The sequence below is a fragment of the Anabrus simplex genome, chromosome 5 (assembly GCF_040414725.1).
Source record: "Anabrus simplex isolate iqAnaSimp1 chromosome 5, ASM4041472v1, whole genome shotgun sequence".
NCBI lineage: Eukaryota > Metazoa > Arthropoda > Insecta > Orthoptera > Tettigoniidae > Anabrus > Anabrus simplex.
Genome location: NC_090269.1, coordinates 369,219,645 through 369,239,553, shown reverse-complemented (window position 1 = coordinate 369,239,553; position 19,909 = coordinate 369,219,645). Strand labels below are relative to the sequence as shown.

The 19,909-nt window shown below is 38.2% G+C and overlaps 1 protein-coding gene across 2 annotated transcripts in view; it reads right to left on the bottom strand.

Moving 5' to 3' along the window:
• LOC136874929 (neurofilament medium polypeptide) overlaps positions 1 to 19,909 on the bottom strand; it is a 102,021-nt gene that overhangs the window by 30,650 nt on the left and 51,462 nt on the right. The window contains exons 6-7 of one of the 2 annotated variants that reach the window (XM_068227930.1): positions 17,496 to 17,621; positions 4,409 to 4,624 (exon numbers count right to left, since the gene is read on the bottom strand). In XM_068227930.1, coding sequence (XP_068084031.1) covers positions 4,409 to 4,624; positions 17,496 to 17,621 — 342 coding nt within the window. The remainder of the gene's footprint in view (positions 1 to 4,408; positions 4,625 to 17,495; positions 17,622 to 19,909) is intronic. The other variant, XM_067148641.2, reaches the window with a different exon arrangement.

Below are 19,909 nucleotides of genomic sequence, written 5' to 3'. Positions count from 1 at the left end.
TATGGTATATTTTGAGCTGTCTGAGAGACTGCGTGGAATGACAGACTAATAAGTTTGAGCGGAGTTTTGAAACTTAAAGATCATAATATGAAGATAAAGTTTGAATTCAAGAAATTAGGGCAAATAACTTATTGAGCCAAGAGCAAGGGATTTAAATACATTATCTAGAGAAATGTTCGATAAAATTCTCAGTTCTTTTAAATCATTTAAGAAATTATTGAGTATTAAGATTAAGACAACCTTAGATGCAAATCATTGATTAATTTCTTATTCATCGTTGTATTTAGCAAGTAACGAGTTAACAGGTAAATTGAACTTTTATAAACATTCTAGCTGGAGGATATCCACAGCCATTTATGTATTTTGAGATGCTTAGAGATCGTCAATGAGACCAGTATACATTTAAAATAGTCAACATGGATCATTAAAGTCCAATTGAACGAGTAAATGTGTTCAGAAGTATGTACGAATGTATGTTCGTAATAAAGGTGCATATCTAAAAACTTTCATGTTCAATAAACACAATTGAAGTAAGTTTATGGTTAGTAGACATTTTGGGAAGTTTGTGCATATTTTGTTAAAAGTATATACTTAGTGCATATTTATAATTTATAGTAGAATATAAATAAGGTACAATAAGATACACGATTGTGAACAACTGCAAAATTACCCCAATGTGAGATGGATAGAAGGCAATGGTGTGGTGTGATAAACGGGGTTAAGTCACGTTGTGAGTTTTACAAATAGGAAAAGTCCTCAGTTTTAATTACTACGTTGATGGGGTGAAAGTTCCTTATTCGAATTACTAAGTACCTAGGTGTTAATGTAAGGAAAGATCATTGGGGTAATCACATAAATGGGATTGTAAATAAAGGATTCAGATCTCTGCACAAGGGTGTTTAAGGGTTGTTGTTAGGATGTAAAGGAAAAAGCATTCAAGTCTCTGGTAAGACTCCAACTGGAGTATGGTTCCAGCATATGGGACCCTCACCAGGCTTGCTTACTTCAAGAATTCCAAAACATCCAAAGAAAAGCAGCTCGATTTATTCTGGGCGATTTCTGACAAAAGAGTAGAGTTACAAAAATGATGGCAAGTTTGGGCTGGGAAGAACTGGGAGAAAGAAGACTAGCTGCTCGACCAAGTGGTATGTTCCGAGCTGTCAGTGGAGAGATGGCGTGGACTGATAAGTAGACGAATAAGTTTTAGCGGCGACTTTAAAAGTAGGAAATATTTTATATACTATTATATATAGTTTTGTCTGTACATTGCTCAGAATTTGAAAATCCTGGTATTTCTGTATCGGTCATGTCCACAGTAACAAGAAAATGCATTTTTTACTTTTCCGTAGTTTCCGTCTGTCTCGGTATGTATGTACACGCATCACGAGAATACTGCTGAAAAGAATTTAATGAAAATCAATATGTAAAGTCAGGGGATGAGCCACTACGATTTAGGTTAAATCATTTTATTTACGCTGAGTTAAATGGTAGTTTAGGGGAAGGCCTGAAATTTAATTCTCAAATATTTATATTATCAGTGGTCGTATCGATAAATTCTACATAACTAAAGTTATATAGAATTAAATTTCCGATCATTTGTGTCATACATTTTTACTGTACCGGATATGATAAAACATATTTATGAATTTGTATTTTTGTTGCTAAGTCCATATCAACGCCGAGTCACGAGAGAATGGGTAAACAGTGGTTAATGAAAATCTGTATACAGAGTCTGGGAATAAGAAACTACAGTCTAAGCTATAAACAATTTTATTCACCCTTGATATTTTAGTTTAGGGGAACGCACCTAAAATTTAATTTTTGAATACCTATGTTATTGGTCCTACCGAAAAGTACTACATAAAAGTTAGAATACCATTTCCGATCATTTAGGTTTTATACAGTTTTACCGTAGCGACTATGATAAGTGATATTTCAGGATCGGAAGAAAACTAAATGTAAAGGCCTACAATATCGAAAGCGCATAACACTGATCAGTAGCATTTCATTGACCACTGTTGTGATGTTTTTTTTGTCTCTTATGCTGCCAGTCAACTCCGATGGATTGATTACTGCCGTGTACCGAATATAACAGCCTGACTGAATGTTGGCTGGAAATAGCTGGAGAGTTTGAAAACTTGCTTCTTTAGCATGCCATTCCTCCGGTTCATACATTTGCTGATACTGCTGGTACGTAACACTGGTTCTGTCATATTATTCCAACTATTCGATCCCTACTCTGACGCGCTGTTTTGAATGAGCAATGTGCATACTTTAGGCAGAGACTCACGTAGTAGTAGTAGTAGTAGTAGTAGTAGTAGTAGTAGTAGTAGTAGTAGTAGTAGTAGTAGTAGTAGTAGTAGTAGTACCAGTACCTAGTCTAGAATTACATTTTAGGCTTATTCCCAATTATAGCACCGCAGTTCACTAAACTCCAAATTCAACCCTGAAAAGAGTCGTTTAAGAAAATAGTCTTCCTGTTCACTTAAATTGTATATTCATTTTATTCCGAATTAGCAGTGAAGAGAGATTTTCTCCTCTGGCTTGGAGGAAAAATTTACTTCCAAGTCAGTTTTTCCGCCGCCAGTGTAGAGAATTGGGATTTTCCGATTCATCGGGTACTCCTAGGAGACATTAGCAAAAGAGCATAGTTTCTCCCTGGGAGTCTCCAATATTCGACTTTGGACTGTTACACTGCTAGATCGGCGGCGTAGTACTGTTCGTTAAAAGTGAGAAAATGTGGTTTTTCATTTGATCGAGTATTTCATATGAAAGTATTGCTTTTATTCGCACCATTCCTACTGATGTCATTGTAATGACCTATGCTCATTTCAGTTGGGAAAACTACCAAGACTGTCTTTCTGAGGATGTAAAAAGGCAGGTGGAGAGCGAGTGCCTGCCATTTAAATGAAAACTCCCAACCTGATTGTGGCTCATGGTAGGCAAGCGGGCCTACCATTACAACGAAAATTCCCTAACCCAGTCTTTATATGAGGAAAGACCTTTGGTGACTTCCCCGTCGCGTTTCTAGGGTAACGTTAAGAGCTATGCAATTTAATACCATCTTGCACACAACGTGTATACTACCTAGCCTAGAATTCTGTATATAACGTAGAATTCCATAGCGAAGCACGTATGAAGATAAAGTTTGAATTCAAGAGTACAAATTGGGGAAAATATTCGTTTAGCCTGTGAGAAGGGGAGTTTGAGATTAGAATAACTTACCAAGGGAGATGTTCAATAAATTTCAAATTTCCTTGAAATCATTCAATAAATTGCTAGGAAAACAGATAGGGTATCTGCCACCTAGGCGACTGCCCTAAATGGAGATCACTAGTGACTAAAAACAGAATACCAGCCAGATCACCTAATATTAAGGCCGTAATGCGGTGGTAATCTTTGCAACGCCGTGTGGAGTGTACATAAAATCAAATTTTCATTATTTTACAGTATGATAGCATCAAGCAACTTAGTTAATCTACCGAGTGAGTTTGCCATGCATGAGATAGCCCTGAAAATGGTATGAACGTTCTGATGCTGCCATCAAAGTATGAATATAGTCCGTGGAAACGTGTGAAGTAGAAAATTGCTACTGTCCTAATGAAGAATGGACTTAAGAAGTAAAGGAAATTAGCCAATTCCTTGAAGAGTCTGATAATACTGTTCTATTGCCCGATTTTCAGTTTTGTTCCTTCGCTTTATCGTGATGCTGGAAGGATATTTTCTGAACATTTACGGAGAGGAGGGATAAGCTGGTAACAAAAAGTATGGAGAAAATTTCATGTTAAGATTTTCAGAAAATCTGTTTCGATTCAATAGTAATAAATGATAGGAATAAAGAGAAATGTAAACCTTTTGACTTGTTTTTCATGTATCCTGCAGAAGCTTTGAATACTTATGTAAGTGCATATTTCGGAATAGTGTGCATACTGTAGGCATTGTATAGTGCAATTCAATTCTCAATAGCGGTACTTGGTAATTACTTTTCATTAGCGATGACCTGCTGCTGTTTTTTATGTCATGAAAAGACTATTGCAATCGAAGTTTTTCTAGGAGAAAGTCTCTTACATTCTTTTCAGATACTTGAGTTTTAGTAACAACATTGATAACTAGAAAAAATGTATTTAGATTGAGCGAGATGAGTCATGCAAGAGATGACTATCACAAATTAATGATTTGACGAAATGTTTGCATAACAGGTCGATAGGAAATCGTGCCCAAAACTGTTCAGATATTGGTGTACGAATAAAAATTTATCATGATCCATAAAATTTACACTTAAATTACATCACATAAATTAAAGTTTCTGAAAATGTGTCCGACAATACCAATTTTACACGTGTAAGGAAATATTTTAGTCATTGTATACATCATACTTAAGATTAAATGTATTAGACATTTAAGTTACCTCGTAATCTGGATCCTCTTCACTATCCTCCTCTTCGAAATTTATTTCGGTAATTCTTTTAATTATATCATCCGCAAACATAGTGTCCGCTTTTTGTTCTTCCTCTTCTTCAACTTCATCCTCTTCAGAAGAGGAAGTTTCTTCTAAGTGACGCGGTGGAGAGATTGTATCCAGCAGCATGTCTTCTTTAACCATTTGTTCATAACTACGCTTGACCTGAAACATAACGAAGTCTCCCATTAATGATTTCTGAAGTTTAAAAATTTTAAAGAAGCCCCAAAATAGTCTGATCGCGGTTTAATATGATCAACGTGTCCATTCCTTCGTTGTGATTCTTTCCCATTCCCTTACCTAGACGATGCATAATGAGCCTTCTTTCAAAATGTGTATTCCTTTTGTGGCTGCATATGACCACTTCACGTGGTTTTTCTTTTGCTAGTGGCTTTACGTCGTACCGACACAGATAGGTCTTATGGTGGCGATGGGATAGGAAAGGTCTAGGAGTTGGAGGAAAGCGGCCGTGGCCTTCATTAAGGTACAGCCCAAGCATTTGCCTGGTGTGAAAACGGGAAACCACGGAAGAGTCTTCAGGGTTGTCGACAGTGGGATTCGAACCCACTATCTTCCGGACGCAAGCTCACAGCCGCGCGCCCCTAACCACACGGCCAACTCGCCCAGTACTTCGTCATTTTACGAGCAGAAATTCTGTGTGCAAAATTTTAAGACCGCGATAAGGACTTACTAGATCCAGTAACGTTTCACTGCTTTGTTACAGATATACATCAGGAGATTCTATTGTGTGGGGCTTCCGGAGACCATTTGTGCATATTGAACCCATGACCTTTGTGCCCTAAGAATATTAAGTATGAAAATTATTATAGGAGGCCCCATGTCAATTGTAATTGGAAGCTCGAAATTTTTATATATATCACGGGAGTGACACGTCGGCATGTAAAAGATCTCTGGTGATACATTTGGTATTTACCAGACAAAATTAATTAAATCTCAGCCATAGACGCCCAAGAGAGATCCGGTTTACTCTGCCATCTAACGGACCTAGAGTAAAAAGGATCGTCGAAATTGACGAGCAGACAGCCAGATGGCGTCAAATCGAAATGTCTGCACACGGTAGCTGAGGCCATACGATTATCATTATTATTAGGAGGTAGCTACTTTCCGTCCCACTCTGAGATGTGACGTCATCCGCACGTGTCGGCAGTGGAAGGATACAGAAGAAAGTTTATGTTGAATAAATATAATTAAATGAAAGAATTAGTAGCGAACGCAGTAAATGAGGGTCCTGTATTTATCTATAAGACACTTGGTCTTTAGTAAGACGGATTTGAAACTGCTAGGCCAGTTCTGGGGATTATTTCAGATGGACGCTTCAGATGGATAGCTTACCCACGATAAGTCGAAAAAATATAGTGCCTATCAAATGAGGTCATTTAACCAGTTAATTTAGTAAGAATAAATTTTAAATGTCCAGGAAGATTACCGTTAGCAACGTAGCAAGTATAAAAACTGAAACAGTTCATTTAAGTCGGAAAAGTTACGTAAATTTTCTTGGCGGCAAAGGGAAAACGCCTGAAGGGAGGGGTAATGTCTATACATATAGAAGGGACGCCATGTTGAAACCCTTGCATTTGGATCTTTGAGGTTGGAGACAGGGTTGAACTGTTCTGTAAATCGATCGACAAGTAGACTAAGTCCAACCAACAGATTTTAGCCGATGTGCTGAGGTCTTGACTCAATGTGGAGATATTATTTTGTGCAGAAGTAATTGTCTAAAAAGGACGGTCAAGATACAGAAGAAGTATTTATACATTTTTGTGTGGTAAAGAAATTCGTGTGCGGGTAATAAATACAATCCGCCCAGTGCGATCAACAAAACGACAAGTGAAGGGCATTTCTTTTTTTAATGCTTTATTTCCAGGAAATATTAAGAAAAATGCAATGTACTGCCAAAAGTGTAAAAATGGCTAAATGAATGACAGAGGGTCGCAGGTGAGCCCAAAGATGATAGCTGACGTGAGCTAAGGTAGGTGACATGCCATCTTACCGCCTACTATATCTTGTTTTATGATGTCAAACTTATATGTATTTGAAATGTGTATTTATGACGCAGTTGGTCGCCCATGTTTTTTCGTAATTGTCAAATGTGACGAAATTAAGATTTTTATTCGACGTAAAATTTTCAGTTGTAAGTTTGAGGGAATTGGTGCAAAAGGGATCAGTGATTACCCATTTTCAGTCGGATGGAAGCGCTGTATGTAGTGAGTAATGCAGATCGGTGAATTTGTCACCAAGTGTAACGTATTCTATGTCAGTTTAAACTGTGTGAGTGACAACAGTAAATTTGTCAGTCATTTTTGTGGAAATCAGTTTTAAAGTAGATCATTTTATGCGAAGTTGTTCATTATTAAAGTATTGTGCGTTATTAGGTGTCGTGGATTCTAGTAAGGATTTTATTCCAGTTCTTTTGTCAGTGAGAGTCGAGTTTGAGAACAGGTTAGATTTGTCGTGCGAGTTGAGAAAGGATTTGCGAATCAGGTGAATGGAAACCTATCGATTATGCCGGGACTTTGTGGGAGTCCGAGGAAGATTCATAATGTTTGGGAAGGAAAGTAGAGTACGAAAATCCACGCCAGTATTAATTTGCGATGTGTACAGTTGTTGTAGGACATTTAAAAGTAAATCTATGTGCATATTTGTTTGGTCAGAATATCTTATTTTATTCTATTTTGCGAAGTCAAAGGGGTTCATTCTTTGAAGCCAGTCGTGTATGACGACAGACATGTCGAAACTGAAAGACAGAGCGAGGGTCGTGAGTGTTCAAGCCGCCAGCTGATCGATAGGGGACGGTTAGTATAACGGAAGTCGTGTACAGTGTTGCGTATTGAAACTACACTGCATTCTTGGCAACGGGGATCATTAACTGCGGGAACTAGTTGAAATTTTCATCCAGGAATAACATGTAGGTTGTTAGATACCGTGAATTTGTTTGAGATTGTAATATATATTTGAAACCGCGAAGTTAGAGTATAATGGGCGAGGTTGGCCAATTTCAGGGTTGTCCAAAATATAGTGGTAGTGTGTTTGTGACGGTGCACAAACTTGATATGTTATGACAAGATATGACATCGTAATCGGCTTACATTATACGGCGAGTTACTTTTGGTTTGTACTTGATTATTAGGGTTATCCAAGTATTAATAATGGTTAGGATTAGATCAGATTGAAAGTGTGATGTCATGAAACAAGATATAATACTGGGAATAAATGACATTTTTTTCAGCTGCAAATTAATGATAGACAATAAACATTAAACACGAATTGAACATAACTGCGTCAAACCTTGAGTAAGGACTTGTGAAAGAAACCATTCGTCCATGGAGAGAATTAATTCATTAAGATTTAATTAAATCATTTGTTTTATTTATTTAATTATTAAATTCAGTGGAACCTTATTTTGAAATAACTTTACAGCAAGCGAATAACTTGGAGATGCATTCTGGAAATCTTAGTTTATTTTTCTGGGAATATTTAAATGTTAACGTAACGATTAAGGGAACATATCCGAAGGTAATGAATTTTACTCCCACACAAAGTATTGTGAGCGTTGATGTTGCTGCATTATTTGACTGACTGATTGAGCAGTAAATGCGCTGGGGTTAGTGAAGTGGAAACTTTGGTCATCAACCGATGTAACTTATTTGTGTTTACTCTTCAGCTTAGAAACGTGGATGGTCATTGGGTCATCAACCTCAGCGACTTAGATTAGGGCCATATGCTACTGTAGCATTTTCCTTGCGGTCATCATCCACAATGACTTTAAAGTAACTTAGAAGTTTAGAGGTCTGTTCATGACAGTCGCAGGTCACATCGATTCAATTAATGGTCCATGCCGTATAACCACTGAGTGGCACACACCGATTGGACTGCATTAATTATACCCAGAGTCTGTATTACGAGGGCTGGACCATCAAGAATCACGATGGTACATGTCTCAAATGGAAGCCGAATTAGAATTTCCAGACTTTATTTAATAATTGAGAGAATGGTTTCTAGTAAGGATGCCCATCAGGCAGTCAAGTCAAAGGCTCAAACCAGCGTTCGGCCCCTCTGTAAAACGATTGTGGTGTTAAGTGGACAAGGGAGAGTCCGAATTATACATGGATTCCAAATTATCAGTTTTTAAGTAAATTTTTCCAAAATAAAATACAAATGTTTTATAAGTAGACCTTTCATTTCAGTAGATTAGGATTACTGAACCCTACCTTTACCTCAGCAAGTGACGAAGAACCTGAAACGATCCAAGAGACCGATCTCATGAAATTTTGCCGACCCTTCAATATCTATTTGACGCACGACCATGTGTGATACACGAGGTAGGGATACTGGAGTCTGATGGCACGTAGCGTACTCCCAAAGGAGTTATGTTATTACCTTTATGTCCCACTAACTACTATTTTTCTGTTTAGGAGACGCCGAGGTGCCGGAATTTAGTCCCTCCGGAGTTTTTTACGTGCCAGTAAATCAACGGAGAAGGCTGACCTATTTGAGCACCTTCGAATACCACTGGCCTGAGCCAGGATTGAACTTGCCAAGTTGGGGTCAGAAGGCCACCACCTCATACGTCTGACCCACTCATCCCGGGCTGTCTGATGAAAGCAAGGAGTCTGATGAAGGCTTGACGACCCAATCCGACGAATGATTCACTGAACTGTGTAACATGACCTCGCTCCATTATTGACACTGTGGAGACACTTAATTTAACCGAGGCTTTTGGCACGGATTTTAGTTCTTCCCCATCGGCGAACATTCCGATTGTTAAAATGTTTTCCACCAACAAGACTAACCAGCTAACCACAGTTCAGACCATTAAGACTATTCCTTGACGATCATTGCCACTAGGCGGTAAATACTAGAGAGTGCAAGAAACTAGAATTAATCTGAATTTAAATCTTGAAATTCAAAACATTCTCTTATACTATTTAAATATCACTGTTAAGCGTTCTATTGAAGTCAATTTCGAGAGAAACATTTTTTCAGACATTTCGAATGTATAACGTTTCTAGTTTGTCAGCGTAGTGCTTTCTCGCCGAAATACTCTGCTGAACGCTCCTCAGTTGTAGCCTTTAGCTTAATTTTCGAAAGGGGTCGAAAACAAGAGCATTTTGTTTTTGCTCATTTCTGGTATTGAAATGTATGAGTTGCCCGATTTTCCTAACCTGTCCAACAATGCCAAATTTAAAGTTTAAATTTGATTATAAACTTACGTTAAAACATACCGTTATTGTAAATATGTATGATTCCGAATTCTACTAGTGAAATTACAAGTAAACAACATTACGGCTTGCAGTTATTTCAATATTTTTCACTTCAGTGATTCTTCCCACCATTGTATATGATTATGCCAGGAGATCCGAAGGATTATCTGACAGCCAATATCAATACTCTTGCTCAGTTAGCACCACACAGGAGACAGGCATAGGGTAGTATCAGATTACACCTACGTTACATTTCAGGGACAATCTGAATCACCTGAACATTCTGGTTTTCGCCATATACCACCATCCGTGAGGCGGAAAAACAGACTTCTTAAATCATACCGTACTTATAATCCTCTGCCTGTGCGTCATGATTAGAGGAATGATTGTTTCACATTAACGATGAACGTGATAAATATGTTGAAGTTATTTTGAGATATCTTGACTAATCATGTGATTCTTATGAAGAAAAGCGATTTTATTTTTGTATCAGCCGAAAAGGTCAACGCGAAATTAACTTATTTCGCGATGAATGCGAAATCGAAAAGAAATTAGTGGGGAAAAACTAGCTTGAATTGTGTTCCAGTGTTATGAGTGTGAAGGAAAACTAAAACAGTAAGACTAAGTGTAATTTATTAAGTAAACTTCATTGAAATGAAATTGCGTACGTATGGCTTTTAGTGCCGGGAGTGTCTGAAGACTTGTTCGGCTCGCCTGGTGCAGGTCTTTCGATTTGACACACGTAGGCGACCTGCGCATCGTGATGAAATTAGGACGACACATACGCCCAACCCCCGTGTCAGAGAAACGACCGTTACAATTCCCGAACCTGCCTGGAATCTAACCCGGGACCCTTGTGACCCAAGGCCAGCACGCTAGCCATTTAGCCGGACGTAAACTTGATTAGGGCTATGTTACATAAAGGAATCAATGATTATCGATATCGACGCCCGGGCTTCTGTCAAAATACGCTGCGAGCTTGCCAACGTCTGCATTATTAGTGACAAAACCATTGGGAAACTTTCTAATTTGTTGTTCTCTCACTTATCCCGAATATCTCAGCCCTGTACTTTGACACTATGCGAACTGTCTGAGAATGAGAAACTTGGCCAGCGGATAGGAACACACAACGAACCCTTCCTGGCCAATTGCAACACAGCAAATGGTCGCATTCAGGTGATTTACAGTGTTTTATTACTTCTAGAACAGTAAGAATACTTCTAAGTGCGCGATGGTGGGTCCCTGGCAAGCATAAAAGAAGCGTCTTATCGTTGCACATCTTTTTTTATCAGACTATTTTCTCCTTTCTAAGTCTGCCTGCTGTTTACGGAAGCGCCACTTTTAAAGCCTGTGTATTTTAAGAACATTAACGATTCTGGGCGATAATGTGATTCGCACGCCAGTTATACAATGACCCAGGCACCACGAGAACAGGGCCGGTTTATCCAACTGGTTAAGGTTATTGCACTTTGTTTCAAATTTCTGTATTCAGAAGATTTATGCAGTATCAAGTTCTCCGTGGCTACGAACGTAGACTACTGACTAATGCATTTTTGTTTAGTAAGATCCAATCGCGCAGTGATTTTCGGCGTGACTGCGCCCACTACTTTCAGACAATGTTGAAACTTTCTGATGTTTGGAGCAGAATGGTGGTGCTGTATCATGGCAAGTTCTCTGCTCTGCTATGGTAAAGCCTTGCGAGTTTTAATTGCTGTAGATGCACAACACATTAAACGCCAGGAGAGTAGGCAACCTAAAAACTCTTAGCAAAGTGGAGAATGTATTCTCCTTTCTCGAGACTAGGATTAACGTTACTGGTTTTACAAACCACTAACTACTTTTACACATTTTGGGAGATGTCAAGGTACCGAAATTTTGTCCCACTGGAATTTTTATGTGCCGGTAAATCTGACGAGGCTGGTGTATTTGAGCACTTTTCAGATACCATCGGCAAAAGTAATACGTAATTGCCCTGAAGTCAAGGGAATTTAACATCACGTGCTCATTGTTTGAATAAATGCAAGATTTCACAAAGACGGAGAGGTAGTCTGGGGAATTAAGTATACCGGAAAACCCTAAAGTTTGAACTGTTACTGGCATAAACTTAGTCTGAGACAGTGCACAATCACCTTCTTTTATAACGAAATATTCTCAGAGTGTCGGATAAAGTATCACTGACCCCTTTATGGGAAAGGCGTACATTGCACTATAGTCTATTATCGAAGGTTTAAGCAGTATATTAAATTACAATTGTACCGTGCTATACGGATAGAGCAAAGAAGCGTCCGGACCGGGACCTGGGCATAGAGAGCACAACTTCGGGAAAGCACATCTAAATTCCGTTCTCCCCTTCTTGGGTTTTCCTTTTTCTTTGCAAGAGATATACTTAATTACAATGCTGAGGAGGAAGATTTACAAATATTTTAAAGGGTGCCTTGGGCTAGTATAATTTACATCAATCTGGAGGTTGGTGTAAGGGCTAAAATCCTTTATAATTTCAGTAGAGTTACAATTAAGCTTCAAAAGCTTAGTATCATTACATGAGACGCGTCTCGGACACATACACAACTCATTTAACACTAGCTAGTTCTGGAAAAATATCTACCATAATCTCACTTAAGCCAAATTAAAGGAACGCTGAACTACAACCAATTAAACCTTAAAGCACCAGTAAGGCGATAACCCTCTAACGGGAACACACAGCCCCAGATCTACGAATGAGTTAGAAAACTAGACGTTCCGGAATGCACTGGTCTTTACAGTAACGACTGGCTGCAGCCAAATATAACACCTTTCCTTGATTAGAACCAACAAGGGTGCTCGTAGACTCGAAACTGCTGTAGCATTAAACATTCAAATATATTTTCATGAGCTAACATCGATAAAAACTGATACAGCCACAGTGAGATTATCCAACAGGAATTGCGCAAATAAAACCTACTAGGCCGAAGGCCGATTAAACAGTGGATAAGCCATACTACGAGTGACTGAAAAGTAATTGCCTGAAGGGCGACATCCAATTTTGAAAACAGTCTCTACATACCAGAACAAAGTGTTTTCCAAGGGTACTCTTACCTAATTTACATTATCTAGGAACTTCACGTAATTGTACTTTTATCCTCCCTTCATCTCCTTAAGGCTTTCAATTCAAGACCTTACCTCCGTGCCCCTGGTGGTGAGGAGCTCAAACCTCGAGCGGGGCCAGCCTGCTGTTACTCAGAGCAGACTTAAAGACCAGTTAGCAGGACGATCAAAGACCTTGGCGAGGCGAACAGCACAACACAAGGTCAGAGCGGAAATCCCCGATTGGTCAGCGAGGAAGGCGGGGTTCTTTGCCATGGAGGTAGGTAACTAGTGCGTCATGAAGGTCAAATTTGGCGCACCGCCACACAAAGTAAGGAAACAGACATCGTACACAATACCCTTGCACTGGGGATGAGGGAAGCAGAAACATAGTACAACTTTATAATAAACAAATCAGGCGTATTTTAGGAGGGTTTACCTCACGAAGTTAAAATTAAGACGTAGCAAATATGTTTTAACAGCATGCTGCATATCTGATAGCAACATAAGCAAGGGGAAATAATAAGAAAGTACTACTAAGTTGTAAAACTACAATTTCCTACGATAAAATTTAACACTTGATTCTGGAGATGTGAAAGACAAGATTTAAGACAGAATACATAAGAAATTCTTGTAATTGGCGCAAATATTACAATATACAAGTGTGCTTTTCAATATGGCAACATTCTAGTAGGCATGCCTTAGGATAAAATGATAGTGAATGTACCCGCTTTATGAAGCAGAGCTGATTAGCTGTAAAATGTAGACAGATCTATAGAATTTCTATTGACGAAGCTTACCGTAGTTTACTGGCAGAGATTTGACAATTTGTTGTCCGAGCGTTAACTTACCTACTGAACTGTACCTTTTCATCAATGTATATACTGAGTGATATTTTCACGTAATAATTTAATTCTAACGACTAACCAGAAATTTATACCTTCATCGAAGTTGCTCTATTTTTGCACAAGAAGCGCTGAAATAAAAAATATCAAAACATGACAAGATTTTCATGATATTTTATATTATATTGCGACCATTGGAAATTCAGTTCTGTTAAGTCATCCAAATACTTACGACCAACATTCGGAAATACTTTTTATCCGTAACATTTTTTTCGTTGCATATGTCCCCGTTAATGACCGTTAAAGCATCAAGTGTACATGGACTGGCACCGTAATCTGCCAATTCAAATCCCGTTCGTCGAAAGAATTTTCACGATCAGAATGTTGACCGGCAGGCTAGGAGAGGTAGTGTTATATAATTTCTTATTAGATTGCGTGCCAGAAGCCTAGATTCAATTTCAGACCTCTGCATAGCGTTATGTTGAATAAGGGCTTCGGACCGCTCGTCGGATGGGGACGTTAAGCATTAGAAAAGAACCCCTGCCTACTCATATCACGTCATTCATCTCATGTTGAAGTCAGGAATGGCACCCGCTTGTAAAATCTCTGTACGAAGATCCATTTCAATTCATACCCGATCCTGTAGAGAAACGGGACAAGGGTTGGGCTGATAAACACAAACACAAACACAAACACAAACACACACACAAACACACACACACACGAAGAATTTAACTCAGGGCCTCTGCAAAAGACGACTTCGCTTGGTTGACCAGAGTGCAGACCCCCACTCCTCGATTTGGAGCAATAGCGCTGTCTCTCACCCCACGCCTGTCTCGCTCGCATGAGATTTTGGGCGTTTGAGAGGCCCTGATTTAACTGGTAGTAAGTACGTCTCGGTTGATCTGATTTAGGAATTGAGCAGAGTAACAAAATAGTCATTGAAGGTTATATCAAGTTTTCATGGTTAGTCTGGACATTAGAATTAGTGCTTCTCGGTAATTGATCGGGAAGTAGTTCAATTTTACTCCTCACCAACTGCACCAACAGCAACTTTAAGTGATTGAAGGTGGCTGACGATCGTTTAAGCGTTAAAATCTATATATGTCAGTATTCCAGTACTTTCCAAGTTCATTAGCCTTTATGTTTGTATACTTTTCACACTCATTTTGTCGAGATTAATATTGTGCGTGTCAACAGTATATCATTTGTATTACACTTCAATACACATTGCGGTGGATTCAAACTTTGGCATTTTGCTTGCACAGAACTACACACTAGGGAGGGTAATATTCTGTACTACAGAGCTCGATAGCTGCAGTCGCTTAAGTGCGGCCAGTATCCAGTATTCGAGACATAATAGGTTCGAACCCCACTGTCGGCAGCCCTAGAGATAGTTTTCAGAGGTTTCTCATTTTCACACGAGGCAAATGCTTGGGCTGTACCTTATTTAAGGTCACGGCCGCTTCCTTCCCACTTCTACCCCTTTCCTGTCCGGTCGCCATAAGACCTATCTGCGTCAGTACGACGTAAAATAACTTTTTTTAAATCTTTGCTGAGATGCAAAGTTAACAGTAGTTTCCAATTCCTTGTCCTTTATGTGCGCGGAGGTGAATGACTGGCTGTAGGGGCTGGTGCGAAGGCTAGTGAACTCTGCTCGGGACTTGTTTGGTATTACTTTCTGTTCGTCGTTAGAGTCCTGTATTGCATTCATGCGCACATTTCGAAAACAATACTCTTTTATAAATCCTTTCCTTTCTTAGTTACCAGCAACTGGTGGTCAGTGCTTGGCCTGAAATGATTTAGCAACTTCAACAATGTAGGAATTATATAATTTAACATTTTTACTTGTGGATGATTATCAGTCTGAGAAGTACATTCAAGAATTTAAAAACATTTAAGAATTAAAATGGACTTTTTAAAATTACCAAACAGTTCTTCAAAATTCTTAAAAACATGAAATGACTGGTAAAATTCAAATCCTCAAAAAATTCAAAATAGAAACGATTATATTTAGTTATACCGTACAATTAATCGGTGTACTACCGAGCAACGTAATGCCCCCTAAAATCATTTTATTTTGCTGCCGTATGTAAAGTTGAATACCCTGCACAAGTCTTTAGTCTGCTTCAATACGTCCAGTTACTTTCTATAATAGTTCTTTTATGACCCCCAACCTACAAAGCTTCCAAAAGCTTTGGAGTCTATTCCCCATGTTACTTCTAACAGAAATCAGCATTCTTGAGAGAAATAAAATTTGAGGTGTCCTCTAGTCGATGTCCCAAGAGGATGATAAACCCGTCCACTAATGCGAAAGAATTCATATGCCAAAAGTTTTTTAAACAAAATATCAGCACCGAAAACAAATAGCCTGATGTAATTTCAAACGTTATAGCTTTGATGAAAATGGTTTTAAATAAAACTATTCTGTTCAGTTTTAAGCCATTTAATTAACAAAGATTTATACAGAACAGATCCATACATAAACTTAAACTTTAGAAATTCTGGTGCAATAAGTACACTAACTTAAATTAGCAGCTTTAACTTTGATGTAAAATTACATTCAGGGTCTGAAAAGTATACATTCTGGTTTATCACACATTAAATCACCCATGTCAAGAAGAAAACAATCTCTTAAGTTTTATGTTACAATCCTCGTTCAAGCAGCATTTTGAAACCAGATAAATGATCTTTTATTGTGCATATTCTTTAGCAGTAATAGGAAACTAATTTTCTATATTGTGAATTCTACTTTTAGTGAATGGAACAAGCACTACTATAAGCAAAGGAATTAGGGATTGGATAATATTTCAAGGGATATGCTAGATAAATTTCAAGTAACTCAAATCATTTAAGAGAAGATTGGGTAAACAACCGATAGGGAATCGGCTATCTGCGAGACAGCCCTAAATACAGATCAATGGCGACAGATTGGAGCAAAAGTATTATTTAAATATGTTGGAAACCACACTGTCGTTCCCCCTCAATGTCACATTTTCGTTAAGAGATTTTCTAATCTTAAGGTACACTTCTGAGGAGGGGTTAAAACCTAGAGCAATGAACTCCGTATAATTGCGATTGCTTAGAAGCTACAAGCAAGACAAATGTGATTATTCCATAAGATTAGTATGACATTAACGACGTTCAAATATTGGACGGAAGAAATCTGAGTGAAAATTTTAATGCCAAAATACTTTGTAATGCACTTTTCAAGTCTATTGTAGGTTCTAAAGTTCGTAAATTTTACAAAAATTACGATTCATAACGTAATACCTTCCATGAACATTATACCTGAAATTTTAGCATAAATTTTATGTGATTTGTTTATCTACATTCATGTTAATTAGCTACGGGAGTTAATTTTTGTTTAATTTTCTAGTTCGGTAGTCTTTAAGCGAATAGTTTCTTGGATATGAATCGAAAAAAATGCCTAAAACTTGCAGGCTTCACGTCCAACTGTCCAAGTTAACTCTACTGTCTAGCCAATTTACCTTTCAGATTTGTAATTGTCTCTGGGACCAGTACTAAATATGGTTATGGTATCAATATTCCTTTAGAGTAATATTGAAATTAAGTTCAGGCCAACTTTCAGAAGCTCCGAAGTGTATTTCGAAAAATCAGACTTGTTTCACTAAAGATACGATGAGGGAAGTCGTTTTAAGGATTCATATTTAAGTTTTCTTGCAAGTTTTAATTACTGTATTTTGAAATGGGGAGAGGAAATGTGATTAATGCACGAACCACAAAAAGAAAAAATTCATGTAAGCATTGACAGAAAATTACTTTTGAGCAAATGTTTAATGCTTTCCTGCAAGAAAATCTTTTTTAAAAAGTTTATTATCTACACTACTCTTATGATTAAACATATATTCCTGCTTTTAAAGCCACTATATCAAAATTTCTTACCAGAGTTTTCGACGATTCAGAATCCTCCGATCCAAGTCCCACGATATCGGCTAACTTCGTAACGACTGTAATAGGCCACCACAAAAGCAGTTTGTCTATTAGACGGGTGTTCTCCACAGAGTAATCCTGAAAAAAAGAAACGGCACTAACTCGAGATTAATCTATTTACTGAGCAGATCAGCATCTGTAAGGTACTCTGCTTTAAGTGAATTGCAGTTTGGTCATTGTTAATTTCTGACTTAACGGGGCAAGTAATTCAAGTTATCTTGTCGAAGACAAATCTCGAAATCATTTTTTATTTGAAATGCTAAACACTGGTAATTGTTATTTGAAAACGAAGTTTTAATCCACTGCGTACTACGACCGATTCAGAAGTCATCAGAACGCCAGCTCTTATCAAAATGGTCACCGATTTATATTGTGCGTAATTCACCGATTCATACAAAATGAATTTCCAGAAAGTCTGAAAGCCAAAAGCAATATTAAGGGTCTGAAGTCAGAACATATTTGTGGTATACATAAATTAATTGGGAGATGCTCATTTCTTTGAAGAACTAGAGGAAGCCATACTTTTGGTCATGCTAGCCCGGGAAGGCATATATAACAAGCTGAGATTCAATTCTCCCCTCGTACGTCGGCACTGCATTGTGCTTGTCACATGTATAGCTTGCAATGGTGTCGTTACCGGCGTGCTAGCCGGCCAGTATCTTGGGAAGGTGCGGTATCCAACTGATCAGCCCATACCGCACTGGGGCGAAACACTGAATTTTTGACGATTGAGTTTCCGTCTAACGTCAGACTAAAGCACAAGTATGCGGGAACCACTTCCGTTTCCCTGCATGAAATTATTTTACAAGCAGAAGCAAAGCGATGTCCGTACAGGCAATTAAAGCAATCGGCAGTATCAACACCACCAAGAGAACCGTTTGGATTGGTCAACTCCGACGAATGACAGGACGAACAATTAAAACACCAGATCATGGTGAAAGTCTGCCGTTGTTACATGTGGCGTCCACAGCTTGATAGATTATGAACAGGAATTCGGTGGTTTTCCTGTTTATGCTAATTAAATATAGTAACAAAGAAAGTTTACACATAGGTCACAATATATATCATAGCGCTATATAACCTAGTAGGAACAACACAATACTAAAACGCTAATTTTTTGACGTAACAAAACCTGTACTTCCCTCCCGAATCTCCGCATAAATAACCTCACGGCAGGAAAGGATGAATGCCTGCTGTTCGTAAAATAAGTTTGAGTGAATGGTTTGTCCGAAGGAGAAACTTAAGAGTACGATATTTTGAAGCAGGTAGTAGCTTGGTTTTTGTCCTTTTACTTATACCACTCGTCGTACCATCAGGCAGTATGCATGCGTAATGTGTAAGAAGCGATTCCAAGTACAGCCCTGCGTTGCAGCTTCAGGTAGTATGCATGCATAAATTGGTTTTCGTAATGGCTATTGTTTGGAATGAGTGAACTTGCAGGAAGCAGAGAGATCTATTGGTGATGTCTGCCTAAATATAGTTTTGTTGGTTCAAGGAGCGGTCCACTTGATTGCGAACATTTCATTAGTAGGGGAAAGTATCTTTTCCAGTCCAGTACGTAATGCATTTCCTAATTTTAACAGAGAAAGTTCAGTTTCCACGAAAATAGGGGCACTGAAATGTACAAATAAAATAAATACTAACAGCATGTTCTTTTTTCTCCTTTTTGGCTAGACTTTAGTAAAAACCTAGGCTCTGTACTATTAAATTATGTTTCAACTGCATTGTAACATTGCACGTATGTATTTTGTTCGTTTTTAACGTAAATTTCAAACTCTACCATTAACTTCGATCGTGCAACCCCGCTGCGCCGACGTCCATATTCCGAGTCGCGCACTCGCACCCCGGCTCGTCCTGCATCAAGATGTCCTTACCATTTTGTTAAAAATTTAGTCTACTTCCGCATTTCCACGCATTTCCCAAAAAATGGATTTACTAAACATCCACATTTTTTTGGCGAGTTTTCTGAAAATTTCTGGGGATTGTACCTGTTGGAACATTTGAGTTACCAATGATTGATTTGATCAGGTTTCATTTATAGTATCGATTATGAAGCCGTAGTGTAAGGAAACTATCGTTCCGATATTCTCGGTTTTCTTTTACAATAATGATTCTTTGAAGAAGAACGATCTATTTGTACCCGTATCTGTATTGTGTGAAGCAAGGTGTCGTTTACAAAATTACTAGCAGTTTCCCGCTGGCTCCGCCCGTAATGTACAAAGTATCGTGGTGTTCGTTACTATCCTCACGGATGTATTTGTAAAGTTTCGGGTTAATGAAATAAAGCACATGATCTGCTGTGGTAATAGAATGTAACATGTCAACAAAACACTTGAAAATACATCACACAAAGAAATTGAATTTAA